The 26,810-nt window shown below is 39.4% G+C and overlaps 1 protein-coding gene and 2 long non-coding RNA genes across 3 annotated transcripts; 1 reads left to right on the forward strand and 2 right to left on the reverse strand.

Moving 5' to 3' along the window:
* Positions 1-1,103: 1,103 nt before the first annotated feature.
* On the reverse strand, positions 1,104-13,851 carry LOC123988440. Its single transcript, XR_006830044.1, has 2 exons — positions 9,315-13,851; positions 1,104-1,498 (listed from the first exon to the last, which is right to left on the reverse strand). It is a non-coding gene; the product is annotated as an uncharacterized LOC123988440 (long non-coding RNA).
* Positions 13,852-17,815: 3,964 nt separating this feature from the next.
* On the forward strand, positions 17,816-26,786 carry LOC114878106 (transmembrane protease serine 4-like). The gene is made up of 6 exons (XM_046288458.1): positions 17,816-19,091; positions 19,185-19,378; positions 23,730-24,178; positions 24,749-24,768; positions 24,882-25,058; positions 26,281-26,786. The coding sequence occupies exons 1-6, from the start codon at positions 19,014-19,016 to the stop codon at positions 26,449-26,451; spliced, it is 1,089 nt and encodes a 362-aa protein (XP_046144414.1). The 5' UTR covers positions 17,816-19,013; the 3' UTR covers positions 26,452-26,786.
* On the reverse strand, positions 19,385-20,947 carry LOC123987633. The gene is made up of 4 exons (XR_006830043.1): positions 20,336-20,947; positions 20,091-20,200; positions 19,696-19,990; positions 19,385-19,520 (listed from the first exon to the last, which is right to left on the reverse strand). It is a non-coding gene; the product is annotated as an uncharacterized LOC123987633 (long non-coding RNA).
* Positions 26,787-26,810: the final 24 nt, after the last annotated feature.

Below are 26,810 nucleotides of genomic sequence, written 5' to 3' on the forward strand. Positions count from 1 at the left end.
TTATAATTTCACCAAATTATTTGATTTTTTAAATCACATCAGGTAACATGTAGCTTCGCGAGGTTTCAATTAGTAATAAACTCTTTAAAAAGTAAAACATAAGGTATAGACTTGAAACAATATCTTTGTATATATTGGAAAATCTGCCAATAGCCGTTGCTATTAATAAGGTCAGACGTAATCCTCGTGTTCCGTGCACCTCTAATCCGGAGCAAGCACATAATCAGTTCATAACGGTGGTCATTATCAGTTGACCAGATTTAACTACAACGCGATTAAGTCATTCTATTACAAAAGATTTTCACATTTTAATTGTTTAGAGTGAAGTCTGTTTAATTCCTTTTTACTATGATAGTTATTCGAGGCGGTACGATGATTCTTTATTTTTATTATTTTTAAAGAAATAATTTAATTTATAACTGAAGTACTCAAAGGGTTAGTAATCCATGGTATCGATCAGCATGTATCCCTACGATTTCGTTTGAACCCTCAAAGTTTCACGTATTAATTCGTATCGATATCCGATGAACGAGAGGAGCACGTATCAACCGAGATTCGATATTTTCTTAGCGGATTAAAATCTCAGCCAGGGCAAAATTATGTTCGGGATTTTCGGTGTTGAGTCAGCGCATTTCCTTGCCCGTTCCAGCTTTAATCTCACCGACCAGCAAGCAAGCCGATCCTCCTAATACATAATGGATCCCTAAGGCCTAAGGGTGAAGGTTCGTCCAATCGGATTAATGGCGTCGGCAGCACTTTTCCCAGCTAAATAATGCTACCGGGATTCGATGCATGCCGATCCCTTCGTAGTCTGCTTCTTCTTCGAACACACACAGACACGTTCTTGGACACGTATACCATCGTTGCAATATCTTGAATTGCCAGTGATCCTGTAGCCATCCTGCTTCGACAGCACTGCACACGTAAGTACTTACCGAATTCTTCTATTTTCTATCTTGCCAAGAAAAACGACGGACATCGACTTCGATCAAATTTTGCAGCGATATAAGGAATTAAAGAATGTCGACACCTCTTTGAATGTAATCGAATAATTGTAGGAAGGGAAAAGGGAAGGAATAAATAAAAATAAGTATTCCGTAGTATTACTAGATACATCAGATTTATTTTATACTTTTAGGTTTTGAAAGGGGTTGGCACGAGATTATGCCTACATCAAGTTTACAAAGTTTTCTATAATGTTTATAATAACTATAATACTTTAATTTTAACAATTTTTAAGGTGCTTTGAATCGATACTTGTAGTTTTATCTTCTTGTTCCTCGATTAACTCTTTTCTTCTTTTCACTATTATTCTCATCCATCTCCTTTTTTACTTTTGTGCTTGTATGATCGTCCATCTGCTTACTCTCTTTCTCTCTCTTTCTACCTCCAGTGACCATAGATACAAGAAGACTGGACATGCATTTGTTTTCCAAGGGTCATCATTTTGGGTATGACTGTCGAGCTTGTGTTACCAGCTACTCTTCTACCTCACCACCTACTCAGGACAGAAAAGACACCATTTATTATTCAAATAAATCAATATTCAATCAATTATTCGAATTATTTATTTATATAACATTCAATAACTATTTGATCTTTAAAAATTATAACCATTATATACATGAGAATCAAACTTAAATTGGAACTCAATAATTACTTCTCAATATAAGAAGGTTGACGTAGAGTAAAACCTAGTCAGTCTTGCAGCGACAGCTGTAGGGTATAGATAGCCTTGTCAAATGTTAATATACCTTTAATTTATTTTCCGAATCATTACAACTTTATTAATTTTCTTAGCTTATTAAATAAGCCCATAAGCGGAAGGAAATTTAAGATTTTATCCCACTTGTTAGCCAGCTGTCCATCCCTTTTATTTCTTATCTTATCATGCCCGCATTTTTATCATCCCAGCATTCTTTTCATCCCTGCATTCATTTTATCCCTACATTCTTTCCATCCATACATTCATTTTATCTCTTCATCCATTACATCCCTACATTCCTTACATCTCTTCATCCCTTACATCCCTACATTCTTTTCATCCCAACATTCTTATCATCCCTACATTCTTTCCATCCCTACATTCATTTCATTCCTACATTCTTTTCATCCCTACATTCTTTTCATCCCTACATTCATTTCATCCCTACATTCTTTTCATCTCTTCATCCCTTATATCCCTGCACCCTTCACAACCTATGTATGCAACCCTTTCATCCCTTACATTCACTTTCTACGACACAGAACGAAATAAATCGTACAAAATTTAGTTCCTTTTTTCGCCGCTAGAGGGCGCTGATCGGACATCGAAGTTTTAGTTCAAATTTTTGCCGCTAGGGGGCGCTCTATTTTTGAGATTTTTCGCGAAAATCTCGAAAAAACAGCGCCCCCTAGCGGCAAAAATTCGAACTAAAATTTTCGCGAAAATGCAGCGCCCCCTGGCGGCCAAATTTGGAACTAAAATTTTCGAAAAATTTTTAGTTCGAATTTTTGCCGCTAGGGGGCGCTGTTTTTTCGAGATTTTCGCGAAAAATCTCAAAAATCGAGCGCCCCCTAGCGGCAAAAATTCGAACTAAAAATTTTTCGAAAATTTTAGTTCCAAATTTGGCCACTAGGGGGCGCTGTTTTTTCGAGATTTTCGCGAAAAATCTCAAAAATCGAGCGCCCCCTAGCGGCAAAAATTCGAACTAAAAATTTTTCGAAAATTTTAGTTCCAAATTTGGCCGCTAGGGGGCGCTGCATTTTCGCGAAAATTTTAGTTCGAATTTTTGCCGCTAGGGGGCGCTGTTTTTTCGAGATTTTCGCGAAAAATCTCAAAAATAGAGCGCCCCCTAGCGGCAAAAATTTGAACTAAAATTGCAATGTCCGATCAGCGCCCTCTAGCGGCGAAAAAAGGAACTAAATTTTGCAAAATTTCCAGCGAAAAACTAACTTACCTTTACTTACCTTTACTCGAAGCAGTCTTTGTAATATAGTTATTATAAAGTTTGCAGGGTTACAAGAGATGTAGGGATATAAGGGATGTAGGGATGAAATGAATGTAGGGATGAAAATAATGTAGGGATGAAAGGAATGTAGGGATGAAATGAATGTAGGGATGAAATGAATGTAGGGATGAAATGAATGTAGGGATGAAAAGAATGTAGGGATGAAATGAATGTAGGGATGTAAGGAATGTAGGGATGTGAGGAATGTAGGGATGTAAGGGATGAAGAGATGTAAGGGATGAAGAGATGTAAGCAATGTAGGGATGAAATGAATATAGGGATGAAAAGAATGCAGGGATGTAAGGTATGCAGAGATCTAACAAAACGAGAGATGTGAAGGATGCCGCAGGGGTCCGGGGCTGGGGCCCCGGCCCCCACTGCACGCGGCACGAGTAGTGCCGACATCGGGCGTGGCCCCCGATGTCGGCGGAATTTGGCACATGGCGAAGGGTCAAACGACCCTCCCTACAACCCCTGTGCAGGCCACCGTGGTGGTTTTAGTGGGTAAAAATCCCACACTACCTCTGGCCCCTCCCCAGGGGGGTTGGAGGTGTCTTGTTGAAGATTTCCACCACGTAAAAAAAAAAAAAAAAAAAAAGAAGGATAAAAATAATGCAGTGGTGTAAGGGATAGAGAAATGCAAGGAAGTAATAAAATCAACACGTCTCCTGATGCATTTATTCAATAACTTAGGAAAAGGTAAATACAGCAAATTAAACGAACTCAGAAAATAAAATAAGGGTATGTTATGTTTGACCAGTAGGTCCGCACTCCTTGGCGGTTGCTAGAAAACTGAAGGGATTTCATTTCACTGTAGGTCGAACGGGTAGTAACGGTAGCGTGGCCAGCTGGCTACGCAGTGATGTTGCAAAGCGAAAAATCTGGATTACGCGTTTTGCAACAATGACTTGCCTTTCAGTGGCTGTAAATGTTTCTTTTTCTTTTTTATAACATGGGGAAATCATAAAGTAGCGAAAACTAGATATAACATAATTGTTTTTATAAAAACAGACATTCCAAGCGAGTATTTAACTAAAGAAGAAATAGATGACGATCAAAAATTGGATGTAAAAGTCACATGCAAAAGTATGGAAAAATGGTGTAAATACTGAGTAACAGAGAAGGAAAGATGATGCACTCTATGCAAGCGCGAATGGGATACGCTGGAACACTAGATCAAAGAGAGCAACGAGTTGGAGAAAAGGAAAGTAAGGTTGGAGACGATAGTGAATAGTAGAACAAGTTTAGAAATAATAGAATGATAAGAGAAGTAGAGAAGAGAAAAAAGAAAAGACAAAATGTAGATGTAGGTTAAAAGTATCTGAAAATATGAGATGTGTGTCTTTGTGTTGATGATAGAAACAGAATACACTAATATTGTGTCTGACTTTACATTGACCACTATCACTGTGACGGTCAATCTATTCAAAAACGACACTATTTTAAATAATTACAATTAGAACGCTCTATATTACTATACACTATCTATTTCGCTATAACAATGAACTCGTTTAATTGCGATCAATGTCCCATTCTAAGTAAGGTCAAGATAATAATCAACCCTTAACCCAAGAGAAATGCCTGCTCGTCTTTGTCCCTTTATTCCAGGGAAACTTGTTTCAGATGTTTCTTTCTACCATTGTTACCAGTGGAAAAGGAACGAGCGATTCAACGGAAGTACACCCCAGGGGAATGTCTCATCGGGCCAGAAAACAAGTAACCATACCTGTTTTCGTAACAATATTAGTAACATTTATCTTGAGTCTCCCGTTTCGCAGTTTCGCGGAAAATCAGGTTCATCCACGGCAGACAATTAACAAGGGGCCCAGGATCTTCCTGGTTTTCTAGCTGTTTCACAGGGGGAGGTAGCGAAGGATGGGATGGCTTGGGGATGAAGAGGGAGGGATGCCGAATAACGCCTACGAGGAGCCAGTAAATTACTCTTAACTTCTACGAGGGTAAAAATTACGGAGTTGTAAGGTCAGAAACCGAGGAGGGCTTAAAATGGCCCACTCCCCTTCAACCTACCCCGCGAGGAACCATAATTCTTACGCTATCTACGGAAGAGAAACTGTTCCTTGCCTTTGGACTCGCGGGGATCGCTCGTCATTTATTTATTTTCTCACGTCCATCGGGACTGGGATTCTTGGAGAATACCATGATACACCTCGCGGACATGTGAGGGTTCTAATTAAGGAGGTAGACACGGATAATGCAGCGAGGTGACGTTACCTTTTATGATTGATTCTTAATCTATATATTTGTAGCGACTTTCTAATTTAAAAAGAAAAAGTATCCTTACGCAGAGCGAGAGGAAAAGCTTGGAGTACGCGAAAGGTGCGATTAAGGGTGAGGATAAGAATCCTTGGTTAATGTGTATACGAAACGGAAGTTATTAAGGGAAAATATTCTTTGGAACGGTGTTACTCGACAAAGTAACAAAGTTGCTACACTTAATTTCATTGTATAAAGGACTTTAAAATGTGAACTACCCTTATTGTAATCTTCTAAGCTACAAAAGTTCTGAGAATTCTGAAAATTTTCAGAATTCTCAGAACGTACGAGTACTAAACGTTTACGTCGCGCGAACTGCTCGTTTCTCGCCGATTACAATTACATTAGTTCCCTAATCAGGGAGATCTCTATTCTTCGCGCGGCTATGAAGGGCCATTTCCGGTCTGTCGAGGGTCTTTTCGTAGGAAACAACCGCAACGTTCTTCGGGGTCTAAAATCGCGGTTTAAATGTTAATTCGTCCATTTTCCTTGCTCGTCTAGCGAAATCCGTGAAGGAGGTTCGCGGGGTAAGATCACCCTGCGAAAATAGCCTTGCAGAAAGAAGAGCCGAAGCGGAGTGTCGCGAGGGATATCAAATTATACCCGGCGACGTCGGTACGGTAAGTTGCGAGCGCTAAAACGTGGAAACTTTACCAATTTACTCGGACGCTACAAGGGAAATGATTTCTCTCCGGTACGACGGACAACTGTGACCATTTTATTCCGTACAGGGTGTACAATGAATCAAAAAGGTATTTACACGGGCAATTTGATAATTCTATTATTTGTAATAAATTTGTTTCATTTTAATGAATGATTCAACAGGGTAAATAATCTGATGGAATATGATGGCAGTAAAGTTACACGAAATGGTACTTATATCTATATCATTTGGAAATTATTTTTACCTTTAAAGAATGGCACGAGCTTTTCTGTCGACTTGATATTTCGAAGATTAAAATGAAAAGGAGTAGAAAAATGAAATTGAAATACCGGCTGTTTCGACGGGCTGTCATCGAAAGATTAATCACCAAAGATGGAGCTAATCCACAGGACCATTAACGATTCGATTCCATGATGAAACAAGCTGGATCCAAAGGGAACGTGTCAGCTACAGGTCACCGTGTATATCGACTGGCAGAGCTTGCAACCGCTATTACTCGTAAATACACGAGTCGCTGGACAAAATTGGTGGAAACGATCGTAATGGAAGGTGCGCGTGTGTCGACGTGAAAGGGTTGAACAAGAGGGTGAAACGACGACAGAGGACGATTCGTGCGGAGAAAGAAAGAAAGAAAGAAAGGGAAATAACGAAAAAAGGAGGGCGAAGAGATGACGAAAAGAGAAGCGAAAAAAGGGGAACGAGCGAGGAAAGCGAAAAAGGAAAAAAATGGATGAAAAGGGGTTGAAGAAGGAGCGTGTTCGCGTAAGCTGTTCTGTCCTCGATGCACTTAGCAACTGCAGTGTTCGTTTAATTTCAATTCGATTTGCGGCCGTGACGAAGGTAAACCCTCTTCAGTGAAAGCGAAAAAGTCTCGGTATCTCTCGACGAATGAGGCACCGTTTGCTCGTGATAAATGTTACAACTAAACGATGATGACGATTAAACGACGCAACTATTAGTTTCGGTGCAGTAGGACGGGATTAAACGACGCTGTTTGAAAGGGTGGTCAGCCGATCGCAATTTAACGCCCGAAAACACGATGATTTTCGATCGTTTCGCGCAACGGAAGCGGAAGAATTTCGAAATTTCACGTGTCGAGTACAATGAATGGATAAAAAGGGTAGGTCTACTCTTATCGTATGGATATAACGTGGAAATGATGGAAAAAGAAAAAAGATTGGAAAATAGAAGTGTATGGAAATCCAATATCTAATAAATTTTTTAATAAAATATTCTCTTCATGGAATATTTATTGACTTTTATTAAAGGTGCTCGAAGAATATATATTGGTCAAATAAAATATTATTTGCCTTTGTCTTTTGTTATATATGTGAACAGAATAATACAAGTGTAATAAAAGTTTGAATAATAAACAAAAGTTTGATTCTAGAATGACAGAAATGCCCCTTTTTTTAAATATAATCTCAAAATTGGGGGATGAAACGATTTCTCATGTATCGAGAGTTCGAGTTTATGAAAGATGAAAACTTTACCTTTGCAAAGCTTCGAGAACCTTTTAAATGAAATATACATACTTTAGCAAAATACAAGTTAGTAAATGAATGAAGTATTCATAACCATAAAAGCAGGTTAAAGAAAGTTGAGAAAAGTGGAAAGGGTGGAAGGAGCTAATTCCATGAAACATCTCATCATTTATTTGTAAGTAAAGCTAAGCAAATGATGAAACATTTTACAAAAATAAAATACAATATCTGCTTGTAATTTTATTTAAAAGAAACTGCAGAAAAAGATCTGGATTCAAGTATTATATAAATACTTCTATTTTCTTTTACTAACCCTTCTATTATTTCAGACAATCTTAAAATAGAACAGAAATAAAGAAAAAGTATCCAGATCCCTCATAGTTTCCATTCAAGAAAATGCCTCAAGGATAACAACATCGACTCGAAATGTTCGAATTACGTCCCTCGAAAGAAGAATCAATCGAGACTATCCAATCTGATCGTCGATCCCTCGTTCAGCTTGGTCCTACCTCTAATTCCGTCGGATAAGCCTCCATATCCGTCGAAAAGATAAGAAAAAGAGCCTTTCGTAGCTCCGAAATTTATGACAACTATGAAAACGTTACCGGGTGTTTCTCCATCAAAGCGAACACGAAGAAATATCAAAGAAAAGGGAAAGAAGAGCAAAAGAAGAGGGACTCAAAAGATGATTCGAGCCCGTTTTCTCAGAAAGATTGAACAAAGAGGGGAAGATATAAATCTCGAAGGGTGTAGAAAGGGGATAGCTTTCCTTCTGAAAACGTACCCTGGCTTGTTCGTTTGATTTATTTATTTGTTTCTCGTTAAAGTTATCCAACAGGATCGCGAAAGTTCGCGGGACTTCTTTATATAACTCGCGTCACGTGGCTCGAACGAGACGCCGAAAGCTTCGACACTTGGACGCATTCGACGGTACGAACAATGAAGCACCGATACAAAGAGACTTCCCGTTCGAATTGACGGAATAACACGATTCGATGGAGACCAGCGAGCGTGAATGAATTCCTTTCGAGTTCCGTGCCAGCGAGATTGTTCGCTCCCGCTTCGATATCCGTTTCTTCAATCCGCGTTACGCGAATGCGGACAGTTACGCGACAGAATTCTTTGCCGGCTGGAATTTAATGGACGCGTTCGTGAATGTGTCTCGGGAATAGGCTTGAAAGCGAAAGTCTACACTGGAGAATGCGAGAGAATAATCGACCGATTCGATGGAAATGAGAGACGTTTGATATTCGATTCGAGATGCAAGTTCGATAAATTTGTGAAACATAATTTCAAGATTAATTAGAAATGAAAACTATATTGTAGACTGTTAATTTACAAACTCTTTGGGATTTTAGAGATAGTCCAGAATTTCCTAGTCTTAATAAAAATTCATATGAGTCATTAAAAACACATGCTCTTAAAAGTGTAACAATGCCAATCCCAGGCCTTCGCGTCTACAATATAAAAAAAGGAAAATATTCAAAGAGCTCGCGTGGTAATTGGGGTGACACGTTGCACGTGATGGATTAAATACACATTTTCACGGTCTCCTCTCGTTATTGGTTCTCGCCGAGTGATAAAACCTCGCCGACAACGATAATAGGAGCACCTTTCCAGGCCAGGGGGACTAGGTCGACTCGTTAAAGCAGGTTGTCGGGTTTTTATCTCGACGATGGCGAACTCGTAATCGCCTCGCTATACCAATGTCGCCTTATCATTCGTATGCAACGATCCGTCACGACCAGTCATATTGTCGTGCGAAACATTTTACGTAGGTGAGAGGTGCAGCCGATTCGACGAACCACCAATAACGATAACATCTTATTCACGTACGACCACGCACGATGCGTTTCAATACGTTCGATACAATTGATTTGTGTAATATAATTGAGGACGCACCTTTTTTTATTTTTGTTTCTATTTAATTTTTCCATTTGGATCCCACGAGCAGGGTCGATAATCAATGTCCACCCACGCAGAGCCGCCCACGGTGCTTGACACCTTCAGGTAGGACGAGACTTAACCCTAACTTAAACCTAATCCCCCTTTTAGTCGCCTCTTACGACAGGCAGGGGTTACCGTGGCTGTATTCTAAACCCCCCAGCCACAGGGGGGTTAGGGAGGACGCACCTGATGCGTCTTACAATGTCTGAGATAATCAATGAAACACCATATGCGTCCTGAATTCTTATACAATAGAAACAAGGACGCACCTCATGCGTCTTGTGAAGGGTGATTATTAACTCCTATTATGATTTTTTTCAATAGTTCCTAACTATTCGTTGCTTGAATTTTAAAAGAAATAAAGAAAATTGAAATATGTCCAAATTATAATTAAAATTAAATTAAAAATCGAACCATATTAAAAGTACCAGTCAAAGACACATTTGAAGTGTAAATTGCGACACGAGTGTGTCTTGATATTACAGGGCAAAGGGATAAGGATGTTAAAAATTAATTTTTTTATATAATATCCCAGTACATGTATGGTTTATTACGTCAGTCGCAGTGTCGTAGAAAGAAATAAAGTGGTTAGACACCTTGAATGGTCGAGCTCGAGGAAAAGTTACTCGAATGAAACGGCAGCCGTCGAATGGGTAAATTAAATTAGCTGTTGCACGAGTTTTCAACGCGAAGGAAATTTTTTTTTCCCTCGGTCAACCGCAGCTTTCAAACGAGAAAAAAGCGTTTACCTCGAACACAGAGAGCGATAGAGGTACAATGCCCGGTGAAAATGAACCTTCTCCTGTGACAGAGAAGAAAGTGGAAAAAAGAAAATTACATTCATTTCTATCACCGTTTAATTAATATCGATCACCTTTGAAAATTTCTCAAGAAGTTCAACGTCTACCATTTCATCTTTAATTTGTGAAAAATATTTTTATAAAGGAAAGGAAAAATTTTTTATTTTTCTATCAAAATTGTTCGACGAAGGGAAAAAAGGGTTCGATTTGAAAATCCGATCGGCCGATTCTTTCTCTGGTCACGATAACAAGTACTCTCCCGCAGGATAGTCGGCTTTTATTGGACACGGCATTGTTGGCAAGATAAACTAGCTTCCGTGCGAAATATCCGCGCGCATCTGGGTAATCGCGACTACGTGCTGGCGAACCGACAAAAGCTCGATTCGCGGACGGACTATCAAAAAGCTTGTTCGTTCTCTTTCCCCGTGACGGAGCTGGTTAAAAAATTCTTGCACCACCGCTGCGAGCCAGCAGACCAAAATCAATGGGTAAATTGTAGCCAACAACGCATGGAATTCGATTTTTTTCCCATCGAACACCCGCGTATCCTGATATCTGACTGATGTATCCCGACGTTCGAATCCCTCGAAAAAAAAAAGGTACCTTTCAGTGAGAATCAGCTTTTCAATTGGATTTCAATTTCAAATACCCTGTGTACGTTCGTGAAATAAAGAATAGTTTGTAAATTGTTCAAACGATAATTCAAAGAAAATATTAAACGATGTCGTTCTAAAAATAAAATTGAATTTTCTTTCTCATGAATCGACTATTGATTGGCTGACCATCTTTTTTCAAGAGTCAAACAACTTTTACTGGTCCCTTCGTTCCACCAAGTATAACCCGATTCACGACACTCTATGCACCGCTATGATACTTTCTATCAAGCTTCTGGACTTTCACAATTCAATTGTCGCTGCAAGGCTGAGCCTGAACGACGTTTTTCCGCCGTTTTAGTTTGAGCAGCTTTTGGATTCAGGGTTTGTTGGAGGTTCCGGTAACAGAATCAAAGAACCGGTGGGAAAAGTGACATTTCCTATGGTCGAGGAATACCCATAGACATGGTAAAAAATTTCAGAAAGATTGGAGATCATTGAATATAAATGTTTTCGATTATAAAAGTGTAATAGTGGTACGTGGGAGGAGAAGGTCGCTCGTATCTCAAGTTCACCGAACTTAATTTCGTTTTCGTCGGCCTCGTAATGTCAGTGACTCCTAATCTCTAAACCAGGGCCTTCGACCTCATCACCTGTATACGGCAACCGAGCAATGCCAACTAAAATTACACAGCCGATCAAATATTTAACCGACCTTCTTTCAACGCCCAACGAAAGATCTTTGAAAACTTGAACCTCTATAAATATACATTCGAAAATTACCTCATCTGCCTTAACGACTTGACTGTCAAATATGTAATTCTACATAAGTAGAATTATACATATATAATCAGACACATTGAATTCAGACATCAGAATAATTAAGAATACAAGAAGTAATTAATTATCAAATTTAAGCTCTTGATTTTTTATATTCTATTATTAATATAAGACAGTAAATGTGTAGAAACTCACAAGCTCGAAGCAGAACTCGAAGCAGAAGAACTGGAAGCAACTGTGCTTCGACCCTGCATCGAGCGCGCGAATTTGTAAACACGTTCAATCACTGGTGACAATCGACGTATTAAATAATGTTAAAAATTAATAAAATACAAAACTGAATATCAGAATTAAAATATTAAGAATAATAAGTAAAAATTTAATTTAAAAAAAAATTTCATTCTCATTGGTTTTGAACTCGCGCACCTTACAATTCCTTTTTACTGCACCGTGCTTTGTATATTTTTTTAAATGCATATTTATCGCGCTGATGATTACATTATTCCCTGTTGTCCCGCCGTTTACAACGTAAAGGAACATTGTAACATAGGGGTCCAATGATCAAAGGCGGGTTAAAAGACGCTGGAAGTATCAGTTCCGCGTCCGTGGGCGTCCAATCTCTAGGAACGAACTTGACCCGGTTAAAGCAGCTGCAGGAATATTTCGTGATGTACCTGTCGGGCGCAGGTAACTCGAACGGCTGTTCGCGACGAAGGTGAACACAGAACGGAGGCCGGTGGAAAGGGACGTGACGTTTTCGTTAGCTACGAGAGAAGCAGGCTGCGCCGCGAGACAAAGAGTGGGTCAAGTTCAACGGAACGTGGTTGGAGTAACAGTCGAGTGACTCTCGCTTTCATATTCCCTGTGGCGTGTTACTGGCCCATTCACGAGTGCACGCGTGACCGCACACGCAACGAATCGCGAGCGTTCCTCTCCGCTGAGTTAACAGGGTGCGGTGCACCCTTCCTCAGGGATGAAGAGACAAACCGATCATTCGTAAACGGAAAAATTCCTCTAGCAGAAGATTCTCGGATTTGAATTACCTTAAAAATGAATTCTTCTAAATTTGCAAAACCCTGCTGCATAAATAACCAAATGCAATTTCAGAAGGGAAACCGATAACCATCACCTCCAACTTGCATTATTTCTACAACAATGGCGAGAAAGGGTTTCCAATTTTCGGAAAATTTAACTACAAGATGATATCTGCTAATGTTCATGTTCCATAGTGGTCCAGATTCCACGGTACCGATTATCCTGACCAACTGTCACGATGATTACTCGTAATCCGATTGCCGTTTGATAACAACGTCGTGGAGAATGTATGCTTTAATGGACAGCTTTAATTGCGACATCATTATGACAAATTGCAAAGACGAGATAAGAGAAGGGTAGGCTGAATCTTGGTGGAAAAATGAAGACAAAACAACGTTATCTAAGTATTCATCTAACACGATGTTAGCTGTAATTGGACTTTCAGTCTTATCTGAAAACAACTCGACCTTATGAAAACGCTGCCCGGTAACGAGATTATACAATAACAACCCCCGGGCTGTTTTCTAACGGAACAAGACATTCACGGTGGCAGATTGGGAAAGAAATGAACAAGGGTTGGAATATGGAAAGGGGAAGATTAAAGTTTAATCTCGGCATTGATACTTCCTAAACTTATTTCGAAAGAGATCATCAAAATTGACAAAAATAAATCCTTCAGAAAAATTATCGTATTTCTATATTATAAGGCTGTATCTGTATATCCATGTAATTCGATAAATAAATAAAAATAATTCTTTTTAATATAAAAATCGTTTAGAAAAATGATTTCATTCCTACACCAAAAGTCCAAATGAATAAATTCTAGCGAATGTTTGAAAAAATATAAACAAACCCTTCTGCGAGTATAATAAAAGACAGTAATATCATCGATACGAGATCGAGCACAGCCTTGATCGGATGACAAAATCATGCCGACTGTCATCGTAATCGATTGATATCTGTCCTTTGGCCCTTGACCGAACAATCGTCGAGAGAGAGGCATCGCGAAGCGTATTAAGTGCCGAGAGATTACCTTGAAAATTACATCAGGGTCGGCTTTGTATTATCATTTCGTTTCCGGCGCGTCGTTCTTGAACGTAGGATGCGAAGTTCGAACGTCCGAAAGGTGTGTGATAAAAAGGGTGGTGGAAGGCGCGACAAAGAACGAGAGTGAACAACGAGAAAGATGCAATCGTAAGAGAAGTCCCGTATAAAGAAGCCCCGATACCAGACGCTGCGACACTTTTTCATTGTTCCTCGGAGCAGAGGCTCGGGGAAACCGGAACAACATGGAATCCCGCTACGTTTGCCGGGTGTTCGTTTTTCTGCTTCTCGCCGTGGCTGCCAGCCATGTTTCCAGCGAATATAACAACCGTGAGTAAACGATATTCGACGGGACAGTTTTTGAGTAATTAGCGGAGAAATTGCGATGGTCGGTTATCGGTAATGTTCCAATCGGAACGAATTTTCTCTCGGATAATACTCTAGCATTGCCGATTCTATCGGTGATCATTAAGAGGAAAATTGATCCTTTGACGATCATTAGAATTAGAAATTTTGACGAGAATCCGACATTTCCCTTCGGCCGTCCATTTAATTATAGGAGAGTATTAAATGAACAGCGGAAGTGAATGGAGAGCCCCAGGACAGAAGCTTGCGGATTACGATAGGACACAGGAAGTTAATAAACCGAATTTACTGTTCGCCATAACTATAACGAACTTTCGTAATAGCTGTAAGCTAGTATTCTAAGATCACTGATATAAGTGTATATTTCATCTTGAATTGAAAAATAGAAATGATTAATTTCGCACTCGTGAATTGAATATTGTTTTTAACAGATAAGAGTAATCGAACGAAATATTCTCGGTATGAAAATTACGATTGATCGTCACGTTCGATAAACTTACGGTCCCGCGATGATATTTATTAAACGTAACAATTTTCCGCGACATTAGTCATTTTCGATAATACGCGCGTCAATGAAGCAGGACACCGTGAATTCCAGTTGCGCGAAATGATAGGATTAACGTTGGATTTTCGCAGTCATTCATTACCGATTAATGCAACGATGCAGTTGCACGTTGCAGCCGGTCACGCGCGATTGCTTTTTAAAACTGATGCAATTCTAATTTAAATCCTTCATATACATACGGATATAATAAACACCCACGCCGTTATGTGTATTTTCATATTTTTAACTGTGAGATATAAAACGATACCGTGGGATCTACGTACGTTGTATATCGAGGAGTACGCTTGAAATAATTGGGAGAAAAATAGACTGCGAAACTCGCGGGGATATTGGAAGATATTACATTCGATCGTTAATTGCTCGTGTGAACCTGCTTCTCTTCGAATACAGGAACAAGCGATTTAAATTGCACGGATTTTAATAAATATTCCACACGGAATAATCGAAGGTTTATTCATGAAGATGGAAAAATATTCGTTAATTATAAATTTAAAAAAGTGTAATCTATTATACGGGTATTATGTAAACTGCAGAATTGTTTGTAACTTTCATCGGTTGTAAATAACTTTTTATTTCATTGTAAATTCAAATGTGTGGAATATTTTAATATCGTATGAATAATCTTGCGTTGTGTGTAAAATTTAGAAAATGAAAATAACATGAAATACGAGATTAAATTAAAATTGGGGCTCTCTTCATGGTCCGTCGTTTGAGAGTTAAACATCTAATATTTGCAAGTTTTAATTAACGATAATTTTGAAAGAAAAGAATGAAAATAAAAATAGGGACGTGTAGGATAAACATTGATCCATTGTTACACGTGATATAAATCACGTTGCGTAGGCGGAAGATTAGAAGGAAAATTAAAAAAATGGGTGTATAACCCGGTCGAAGGCCGGGACTTAGGAAGTGTACGACCTCGACTGACTCGATGACTGTTGTAGATCCGAGCAGGGCAACGTTTGGCTCGTGTTCGGTTCTTAACCTGTCGAAGGTTGCGCAAACGCCGGTAGAAATTTAATTACCAGCCGCGGGCCCACAAATTTCCGAATTTCTCGCTACGCCGGCGTCAGGTTCGTGCATTCGACGCGCACCGCCAGGGACAAATTAATAGCTCGCACGCACGCCAAGGTAATCACGTTAATGGGAATACGTAATTGGCAATAAATTAGCGAAACGAAAATACGTCGATTTTCGACTCGACCCAATCGAACAGACTCGTCCAGTTAAAATATCAGAAATCGATCGAACGAATCATCCGCGGTGGATCTTCTTTGAAATCAATCACCGAACCATCGAAACGGTAATTAAGAAGACGAGTATGATCGATGGCCTCCAAAGTTTCACGGCTCTTTGACCGTGAGATATCGAGTCGAAAATTGCTCCAACTTCTTCCTAACAGTGGTTATCTTATCTGTCTAAAGAATCTACTTTCATTAGTATATAATAGTGATAAGTAGATGTGGGACCGATTACACACTGGATGTTTCTTGTCAAATGAGAAATCAAATGATTACTTATTTGACAATGTAGGGAAATTTATGATGGTCTGAAGCTGTCCGTCTCCGATTTTGATAAAACTTGATGGATATATTAAGCAGGTGGAAATAAGGGACACGTGTTTTTTTATAGCTACCCAATTACAAGTTTAGAGGGTGAAATCAGCCATTGAAATTTCAGCAGAAAAATGGGATCTCGAAAGCTATCAGAGATATAAGAAAATTTCTTAGGGAAAAGTTGAATTATTTATCCCAATTATGATACTAGAAATGCAATATTAATAGTATGACGACTGTGAATTTACGTAACATAAGTTCAATAAAAATATTACAAGCTGATAACATTTCATGGTAAATGTTTTGGACACTGACGTTTATATATCCTATGTACCCGTATCACAATTATCTGACTGAACTTCATTAGTATGCTTTATGGCCACAAATAAATAAGGTTTAATCAACAGAAAGTGTCTGTGTGCAAAACAATAGGATTAAAATGTCATTCTGAAATTCAATCAAATATTTTGGTATTTACACAAGGCATCATAAATTACATTAACTAAAATTGATTAATTTTCAACAATTGTCTATCATTTTCGTGAATTATGTACATATAACGATACGTGTGTTAAGTACAGAACAATGATTCTGTTATCTTAATATCTGCATGTCTGAATACCAGCCTTTGTTATAAAGACATGACACGGAAAGCAACGAAAACAAGACCTTACTGTGATTAATAAATGTATATCGCAAAAAAATAGCTGCACGTATGCTCATACATGTATATCTCACGTGGTCCGCGTATTAGAAGTTTTCTTATATCTGTGATGGTTTTCCAGATACCATTTTTCTAATTCAACTGCAAGGGATGATTTCACCTCCTCAGAGATGTTTTCTTATAAGTTTGCTAAACACCTTGTATGAAACGAATAGGAAAGCGTGGAATTTAATTGAATAAAATGAAATTATTCTCCATGAAATGGTGAAGAAGAGGGGACACATAGTAATCGTGAAAACTTTCACGTGTCTAATTCTCCAAATTCCTCGCATGACACTCGGAAATATCATTTACGAAATATTTCCGTTACGATTACGTAAATCATTCTCGTAACCAACGGGTTATAGGGTCGAGCCGTATCGAGTGGCAAGATAAATTAATTATCAGGATAAATTACCATCGATCTAGACAGGCTTAATTAATCCTTTACGATCCTATAATTCATACGCCGCGACAATCGTGTTTTCTACTACTGAATATCATATTAAAATCTACCAATGGTAGTCAGAATCCTTTTGATATTACACGTATCAAAAAAAAAAATATATATTCTATTCGGGTAATCGCTCTGCGACGAGTTTTAATCGATAGTTCTCTTTTATTTTTTTATCTGACCGATTTTAATCCGCGTGAAATTCATCGTCACGCTTCGTATCGTTTACGATGCAAATACGTTCCGCCGTTTTTCAGGGATAAACTCGTATGAAATGAAATGTTTGATAGACACCGATAATACGGATGACACTGTAAACGAGAGAACCATTGATGTGGTTAACGAGAATTTCAGGAACGTATGGCTGTTATTTGGAAGAGAAACAACCGGGATTAACGTGCAACGAATTACTCGTAATGACATTTTTTCTATTTAAAATAAATGATTAGAAATTAAGAAATCATAGAAATTATACTTTCTTGTTAACTTATAATATTTCCGATCAATTGAGAATCTTATAAATATCAATATAAATTGACTAAATATTTCAAAAGCATGTTTCTCTTCCTGCAACAGAAAGACAGTGAAATTTCTGAAAATAAAGAAAGACTCAAATCAACCCTTAACCATAAAAGAGATACCGAACGAAAGCGAAAGGGTTCGACGTCCCTATTCTCCTTTTCCTCCTCCACTGGTACCTGGTTGAAATAACTGGTACCGCTGCCACCTGCAGCCAGAATCCGTACAAAAGCCTCTAAAAAGAGTCTCCAGTCTGTCCATTCTCGAAAAAAAAACCCTGCAAACGAAGAGGAAGGGTAAACGAGCAAGGGGAATTCCCATTCCATGGTACACTGCACCGAAAGCATCAGCATATTATCATGACCATGTTCGGCCTGCTTTTGACATATCTATTACGCATTTCCGAATAGAGGAGACTTCGAATTCTATGCCCTGTTCCTATCCTTCTCCCGCTGTCTGCTCGTCTTCTTCCTTCCCTGGATGACAGAAGGGCCGATGGGAAGAGAAAGCAGAGGGCGGAAGTAGAGAAAGGGGCTGGAAACTGTGAGAGAGGAGGGTAAGAGGGTCCCACACAGTGGGTGGAGATCGGTGGTGCAGACGTAGAGGTCCAATTAATCAGCCAGGGCGTGAAACGAGAGGGGGAGGGGAAGGGAGAACGGGGGTGGTTTGGTGTTGGAGGATGGTCGAAGGGGGTGGCTACGGGTTGTCGCAGGGATTGCGGTGACAGATCCGCCGTATCTATCCCTATCTGCTCGGGGCATTAAATTCGCGCGATGCCAGTACCGGTGCCGTCACCGGCCTCGGATCCTCTTGAATCGGTTAACATTCCGCTGTACGCGTTGCTTCAGCTTTCAATTAAACGCTCGTCCACGCGTTTCGCCCACGCGTTTTATCTCGGTTTAAGGATGTTGGTCGCTTTGCGGCACCGATCACGAAAAAGACACCGAAACAACGAAATCACGATACCGTGTTTCTAATATTTTTCAAAATCACTCCCCAAATTAATTAATTCGTAATCACCGAAAGCAATCTAAAATTCCTATTAATGTGTCTCGAAACTAAAACCCTATCTGGGACATACATCCTGTAACGGGAGGACACTATTCCTGGAAGGTAACGAACGAAATAGGATTCGGTTCCGTTAATGAACACCGTGCTTGCTAAGTGATTATTTCCGATAAAAGTTGAAATGAACTTTCCTGGCAGCGTCGCAACGATGCTGCTCTGTTGGCTCGTTTAATGAAAAAAAAATCAGGAAAACTAGGACGAGCTTGTACGGCTGCTTTGTTGCAGCATTTCCCGGAATCGTTCCACCGTTTAATTGTACACAAGATCGTATATTACAACGCGTTTCGTTCGCGTCTATCGTAATCGATTGGCGACACTTTTAACGAGATAACGTGTACTTACTTGATAACAGTTGCCGATGTGCCCTGCGGCCAAGGAAGATTCGCTACACGCACGGCAAGGCTGGTCGGAGGACAAAACGCGATACCGCACGAATTTCCTTGGATGGTGAGCATCAGCAGAAAAGGAGGACACTTCTGCGGTGGTACCATTCTTAATTCAAGATTCGTCCTGACTGCAGCGCATTGCTTGTGTTCGTAAGTATACTATGCATTGTACTTTTCCTCGAGTTCCCCTACCGCGCTTTTATCCTTTCACGATTCCTCCATTGTACGAGTTCAGTATTGATAGTAATCGCAGGTGAGCTTTTGTCGAGCGGCTATTCTCGGATTTAGATACCTTTCAAATATTATTTCAACAATTGTCGATCTTAAAGTCCAGATAAAAATGAACGAATCTGATTTATAAATTCAGAACGGATCAATTAGCCTAATCGATTCGAAGAGCAGAAATAATCAACGAAAAAAGTGCATCTAAATTTCAATGCATGCACGTTAATCAATATGCAACTTACCATGGAAAATATTCGTGGCATAAAACCGACTGTTTCTGCATGGAAAGCTGCCCATTCTTCCAAGTAATCAAATCTGTAAATGTTCGTGGATGGAGATTTTATCAAAAGGATATTCGCAGAATCCGTGTGCCAAAATTGTCAGTGCCGTCTGTGTAAATGTCAGCAAAACGCTAGGAGCACCATCTTGTCCAACAAACCATGCTGTAATTATTCCAATCGCGACCTCAATTGAATAGTGTGATATTCGATTCGTTGCAGTAAAATCTCGCTGAATAGTAACTGGTTCGTTTTTCAACTGGAACCACGTAATTCGAATGTCATGGAAACGCATTAATACCGTGTATAATTTGCAATAATCATGGTCATGAATATGCGAAATGTTGAAAGGTACTTACCAAGACTGTTGGACGATGAAAGCCGAAAATCATACTAAATAGATTGATCGCTGGCAAAGGGATGGTAGAGATCCAAACTTCAATGGCAATCGGATGAAACCCATTTGAACCTGCAAAAATAAATGAATGGTTAGAATGGTATTAGAAATGAATTTGTAATTAATATTAATGAAACTTTATTTAATTATGCGAAGACAGAAGGAGCAGAGTTGGATAATAGTTTTCCAAAAAATTATAGTACCTACCTGAAATTTTGAAATTTAATATCTTTTGGTAGATTTAAAGTTTGACATTCTTTAGGAAAAGATATTTATTAATAATCCAATTTTCATCTCTCTCGTGACAAATATCCTGATGGTCCGAGAGTTGAACGCGAAATTGAAGGGAGAGAAGCATCACGTGAATGCGATTTAAAGTTCGAGGGACATGATGGTTGAATTTTTTAAGAACTCGTTCCCTCGAAACGCTTTGCGAGCAACTGCGTCGTAATCCGCTTAATCCGTTCGCGCGGTCCACGCGAAATCTGTGCCGCTTTAAAAATCCAGAAATTCGTGAAGCTGATGTTGGCCGGCTACGCTTGCAAAAATCATCACGTCCTGGTAAAAGGATAAAGGAATTTACCGGCGGCGTTCAGAAATTACGAAAGACTATTTTCCTCACGGTTACAAATTTTTATAACCCACCGCTTTAAATGGGGAAAAAATTCTTCCCTTTGGATTTTTCGTATTTAGAAATTTAAGTGTGGGAAATTTCCTTGGGACAAATTTAGAAACTTAGCGAATTTGACAATTACCAAAAATTTGGTAGTAGTAAAATTTACTAATTACCAGTTTGACATTTAGTAAATTTCCTAATTGGCAATTAGCAAATTAGCAAAGTGACAATTAGCAAAATTTACTAATTACCAAATTGGCATTTAGAAAATTATTCAACAGGCAATTACTAAATCTCCCTATTTAGAATACCAATAGAACAATTGGGAAATGAAAAGATCGGAAGAAAACTGGGTTCGTTTAATCGACGTGCGTTAATAATGAAAACTAAATGGAACGAACGAAAGGTCGAAAGGATGAGAAGGAAAAAAAATTCCTGGCCTATCACGATGAGTTTATACATGCAAATGTACTCGCTCGAATATCGAACGTTTGTTAGCAGGACAAACGTTTCTCTGACTTGCAGGCTAGCTTTGTGATCGTCGAAACGACCGGATAAACGACCAATCACTTCGTTGAAATTATATAAAACGACGCGTTCCCTCGTGGTTCGTGAAACGAGAACGATATCGATGTTAATTAGAGCGACGATTACATTTTGATTGAAACCACCGGTGTATTTTTCTAGCTCGAATGGAAACGCATAAAGCAACGTGTTTAATTAAAGATATCCATTAAATTCAAGTCCTACATTTACCTCGTTCCTGACAAAATAAATTCCGTCTCATTTCAGAAATTCGTCCTTAAAAGTGTAGATAATGTAAACGCTCGATATCGGTCTGGTAATTAGATTCAAAAGTAATTCGCTGTGCTCCCGTTTTCATCTCGTCGCTCAAAGTATCTCGCAACAGGAATTATGAAAAGTTTAGCAATCGTCCGGTATAATAGTTTTCGAAAAATATAATCGCGATGCCTCTTTCTCGGGGATTACACCGCGGAGATTTAGCAACGTCGATGCCGGTGTAATTAAATGTCGAGAGAGGAACGTTGCGCGATGAAACGTGTAGACATTGCGTATCGCTCTGTGGATGAAGCAGACAGAGGGTGGCAGAGAGGTAGATAGGGTTGAAGCTGGACAGGGTAACCATAGAGAGAATTCAACGGAGCTTCGCCGTTGTAAACCATGATTGCGTGTAGATTACAGACCACTGGGTAATTGCTAGTGGCCATGCAAAACGCATGACAAAATGTTGCCAGCAGGCGCGAGCTCGCGAAAATATATCCGACCCCGGGCCATTGTCTGCCTTTTCTTTATCGTTCACGGAAACGGTTCAAATAAATTTCGTTAATGCACTTCTGTAAGCGAAACGATATTATTCGTGGAAAAACTGCGGGAAACGAGTAGTTACTTAACCCTTTTGCCGCGTTACAAATGAAAATTGTCCATTGTACAGAGAACAGCTATTCGAGGCTTCAAATTTTCTAAATTTATTACTTCCATACGAATAATAAAATAAAAATTGCAAACTCTACGAAGAGGATAATTCGTTAAAAATTGGAAAAAAAATATACTCGTTTATCCAACAATATTCCAATTCTGAGAAGCCAAACAATACGTGAATTCATTGAAAGAGTTGAAGCGTTAATATTCGATTTACTACGTTTAATTGAAAAATACTTGAAAGCGCAGCTGAACAGTTTAACCAGGCGCAAGAATTTTATTTACAATGAACAGAATGAATCACTGAATGTAGAGTTTTATATATTGGAAAAATATTTCAAGCAGTTAATAGGTGAAATTCAATTAAACTTGTCATAACGCGGCAGACAAATAATTAACAGAATAACAACGGTTTTCCTCTTCGAGTGAATTTACAATTGTACCTCGGAAGGTACCCCAAGTTTCAGGGTCTCTGCTTTGTCTTTTCTTCGAAAACCCCCGTTAATAGACCCTTCCATCTTCGTCGAGGCCGTTCTATTGTTCCACCGTGCTCGCAGATTACACGATTTAGCCCGGTTGCATCATCGTCCCTGTTCCCCTTATCATCGCACCCTTCCAATTAAAATGCACCGCTGGCTAAACGGTGGCTCGGCCAGAGGGAACGAGTAGCCTTTTTACGGGAAGCCAACCATTAATTGTAGCGTTAATACGGTCGCACACTCTGTTGCAAAGGGAACGAGGGGTTGCTAACTGTTTCATGGCAATCTCGCTTTCGATCGTTCCATTTATACAACACTCTGTCAATTGTAAATTCGACACCCCTCTTGCTTTTGCTTTTGTTCTTTATGAAAATATTCCTAGAGGTAGAATTTCATATGATCCTCGCATCACTGCCCCCTATATTAACTGATTATTTAACAAAAATGTGAGGGCGAATAATTGTCTGTTGCCAAGCGAAGAGATCGCCAGAGAAGGGGTTGCTTTTCAAAAAGTCGGAGGTGGAGGAAATGAAAGGAGCCAGAGAAACAAGATGGCACAAACGTTTCTTTATTCCTTGTACCATCTATACGCTTGCTTCTTGGCGTACTTAACTCTCGCGATGATTACTTGCCGGCTACGTAGTCGCCGGACTTTGACTCGTTACCGGGCTGAAACCGGCAGCGGAGCAAGCTATTTGTCCTACTTGGCCTACGTGTATCCCGTAAGGTGCATAAAGTGGAAGTTATAACTTGGCATTTTTCAACGGTAACCCCGTTTTGTACCTCGAAGAGATACGAGTATAAAAAAGGTAACTCGAGTAGCTTGTTTCGACGCACTTTTGTAACCCGCGGTCTTGGACTGCTAATTAACGACGTTAAAGAAGATTTAGAAGGAATGGGAATGAAATTTATGGCACCTCCTTTTGTTGCCGATAAAGGTCGGTACAGAAATGCAACTTGTTACACGGGGAGAAGTTGGAGGAGTTTGTGGAACAACGATGATTTAAGATGGAAGTTAATTTTCTACCGTCATCCTGCTTGCAGGTGTTGTTTAGTTACCGGTATAAATCTTCAACGTTCTATGTCGCGTTGATTCTGATACTTCTATTGACGGAAAAGTTGAATATACTTTTCGAATTTCTATTTTTCTTATTACCACCCAACTAATCATAGAGACGAGAAATAAAGAAATTTCTTTCGTTCGATTCAGAGCAAGATCGATGGTACCTGCCGGTCAATTGCGAGTGAGCCTGGGCGAGTATAATCTGAAGGAACCGGAAGTGCCGGCGTCTAAAGAAGAGAGAGTAGCCAGCATTATCCTGCATCCGGACCACAAATGTGGAAAATACGTGGACGATATTGCCCTTCTAGAGCTGGCAAGGCCAATCAGTTGGTCGGAGAGCGTGAAACCCGCCTGTTTACCTGTGGCCACAGGGAAACCAGGGTACAGCGCCTTCGGCGGTGAATTTGCTAAGGCCGCTGGATGGGGGTGGTACGGGGAAGATAGATCTAAATGTAAGTAAATAATTCCACGTTCCTTCTCTGTACAGTAATTCACTCGCCAACTGAAACTCTCGACGATTAATTGCTCTACGTTTCGTGAAATTAATTGGACGACATAAAATCGAACCCGAACGAATAATTCCTTCTTTTTTTCCCTTCTTTCGCACTCTTTTGCAAGTTCTTTTTAACGAGGTCTTCACGAACGAGTTGGTCTATCGATGAATTAAGAGACGAGAGAAACGCAAGCTTTCCTGTAACGATTCAATTACCGTTTCGTTTTCATACAAATAGAAATCGTTGTTAGTGTAAATTGTCAAAGGGGTGTACACCGTGAACTTTTCCACTACGAGCTTCTATCCTTGCGAATTCTACGACTGAATTCCGGCTCGCTTCGTCGAATCAAAAGAACCAAGGCTACCTTTGGAATTGAACTTCGGTCGAAAGACGCTTTCGGTGAAATCAAATTTCAACGACTCCCGCTGAAGAGCTTTTCGATTTACGACTATTTCAACTACGTAGAACAGAAAGCATTTTCTCGATGGCAAATTGAAAAATATATATGTATCAATGATTTCTATACAGATAGATACGAATCGATTAATGTTTGCACCCTGTAATCTACCAATATACACAGTTCAAACGTACACTGTTTGCTCGACGAGATTACCCTTAAACATCGAGATCCAGCAAACTTGGGATTAAACGTTTCCGCTAGCAAAGAACGTTTCCCTGTCTTCCAGATAAACGAGCGGACGTGTTGCAAAAAGTGGACGTTCGCGTGATCGAAAACAACGTTTGTCGCGAGTGGTATGCCAGCCAGGGCAAGTCGACTCGCGTGGGAGAGAAGCAAATGTGCGCTGGCCACGAAGAAGGCGGTCGAGACGCTTGTTGGGTAAGTGAACCCTTATATTTTACCCTCCACTTGTCCCTTCCTTCCGTAAAATTTAGCAGAAACGTCGAAAATTTCCTCGAACACTCTCGAATCAAAAGTGTCCCTGATCCTAAATATCCAAACTTTGTCTCGAATTGATCATTCTTACAGTGCAATAAACTCTTGATATATTGCCGCTTAAATTAGCAGAAAATTCATGAAATTAGTGTTATAACGAGAGTTTACTGTATCGATCTTCTTTCAACTCGCGTTCAACTTGTTAGATAACGAATAGATCCGTCAATCGCTTACGCGCAGGAAATTCACGCGCCGTCGAACGACCGCGACACGAATTTCAATAAATATCGGCGGTCATGCAACGGATGCGTACGTTGAATTAACAGCGAATACCGCGAGAGGCCAAATCGTTCGACCGCGAAACAAGGGAGGAGGAAAAAAGGTGACACACGAGAGACCCAGTGAAAAATATGTTGACAAAAATATTGCGGTTCGATATAACGTAATTATCGGTGACAGCCAGCTGCGGTAAAAGGGTTCGGGAATACGTGCACGTGTTTCCAAGCCGATACGTTTTATTGCGTATTCCGTTCGCGGACCATTTCAGAGAGTGTCTTCTACTTCATTGAACCATATCGTTGATTTGTACATACTGCGGTTAGTTATCTGGGACTCTGGGAGGTAATACGGTGATTGGGTAGGATATTACTTAAGAATTGGATTCGTTCGTGTAATTAGAGATTCTTGGTCAATTGGAAAGATATGCTTGGTGAAGCATTTGAAAGCTTAGAACATTAAACTCTTAGAATCTTGGATTAATGAGGATTCAATCTACATTTTTGGAAGGACCCAAACCCATCCTTTCTTTTTTTTATTAGAAATTTATTAGAGAATAATTAGAGATTCTTGGTTAATTGGAAAGATATGCTTGATAAAGCATTTGAAAGCTTAGAATATTAAACTCTTAGAATCGTGGATTAATTAGGATTCAATCTACATTTTTGGAAGGACCCAAACCCACCCTGTCTTTTCCTATTTCATTCTTCCTTCCAAATTCCTTCACCATCTTCGATTTATAACACATAGATGTGAATTTTCGCAAATTTCAGTTTGACGAAATAGAATGATGAAGAATTTTGTGAGTTTATATTTCTTCGAAGCGTTTGCAAGATTTTGCGAGAAGATAAGAACGTTATTTTTAATGATATCATACTTTTGTCAACAGGCTGACAGTGGCGGACCATTGATGATCGAAGGTCTATCGGGGAATAAGATGATGGTCGTAGGAATTGTCTCTTCCGGGGTGGGATGTGGCCGACCACGACTTCCTGGTCTTTACACACGAGTCTCGGAATATATACCTTGGATCTCCCAACATGTACTTCCGATTCGGTGAAGAAGAATTAAAGACTTATTTCGTGGAGAATCATCTTAACAAGGGCTTGGGGATCGCATGTATTTATAAGACAATTCGTGAGACACTAGGACAGAGAAGAAAAGAATGAGAAACTTAATTTATGTAATGCAATTAACATCGGTAACCCACTAACAGTGATGCAAAATGTGATAAAACAATTCCTATTAAAGACTACAAAAGATCGTTATAATTAAATGTAAGTACTTTGTGAAATATGTTTTCCTATCTAGTCATGTTATTGTATAATTGTTGTATGGTAAAATTACAACAAATACTTTGAGAAGATGATAGTGTATTATATTGTAAATGAATGTAACATCTTGTATATAATTATATAT

The sequence above is a fragment of the Osmia bicornis genome, chromosome 13 (assembly GCF_907164935.1).
Source record: "Osmia bicornis bicornis chromosome 13, iOsmBic2.1, whole genome shotgun sequence".
Classification (NCBI taxonomy): domain Eukaryota; kingdom Metazoa; phylum Arthropoda; class Insecta; order Hymenoptera; family Megachilidae; genus Osmia; species Osmia bicornis.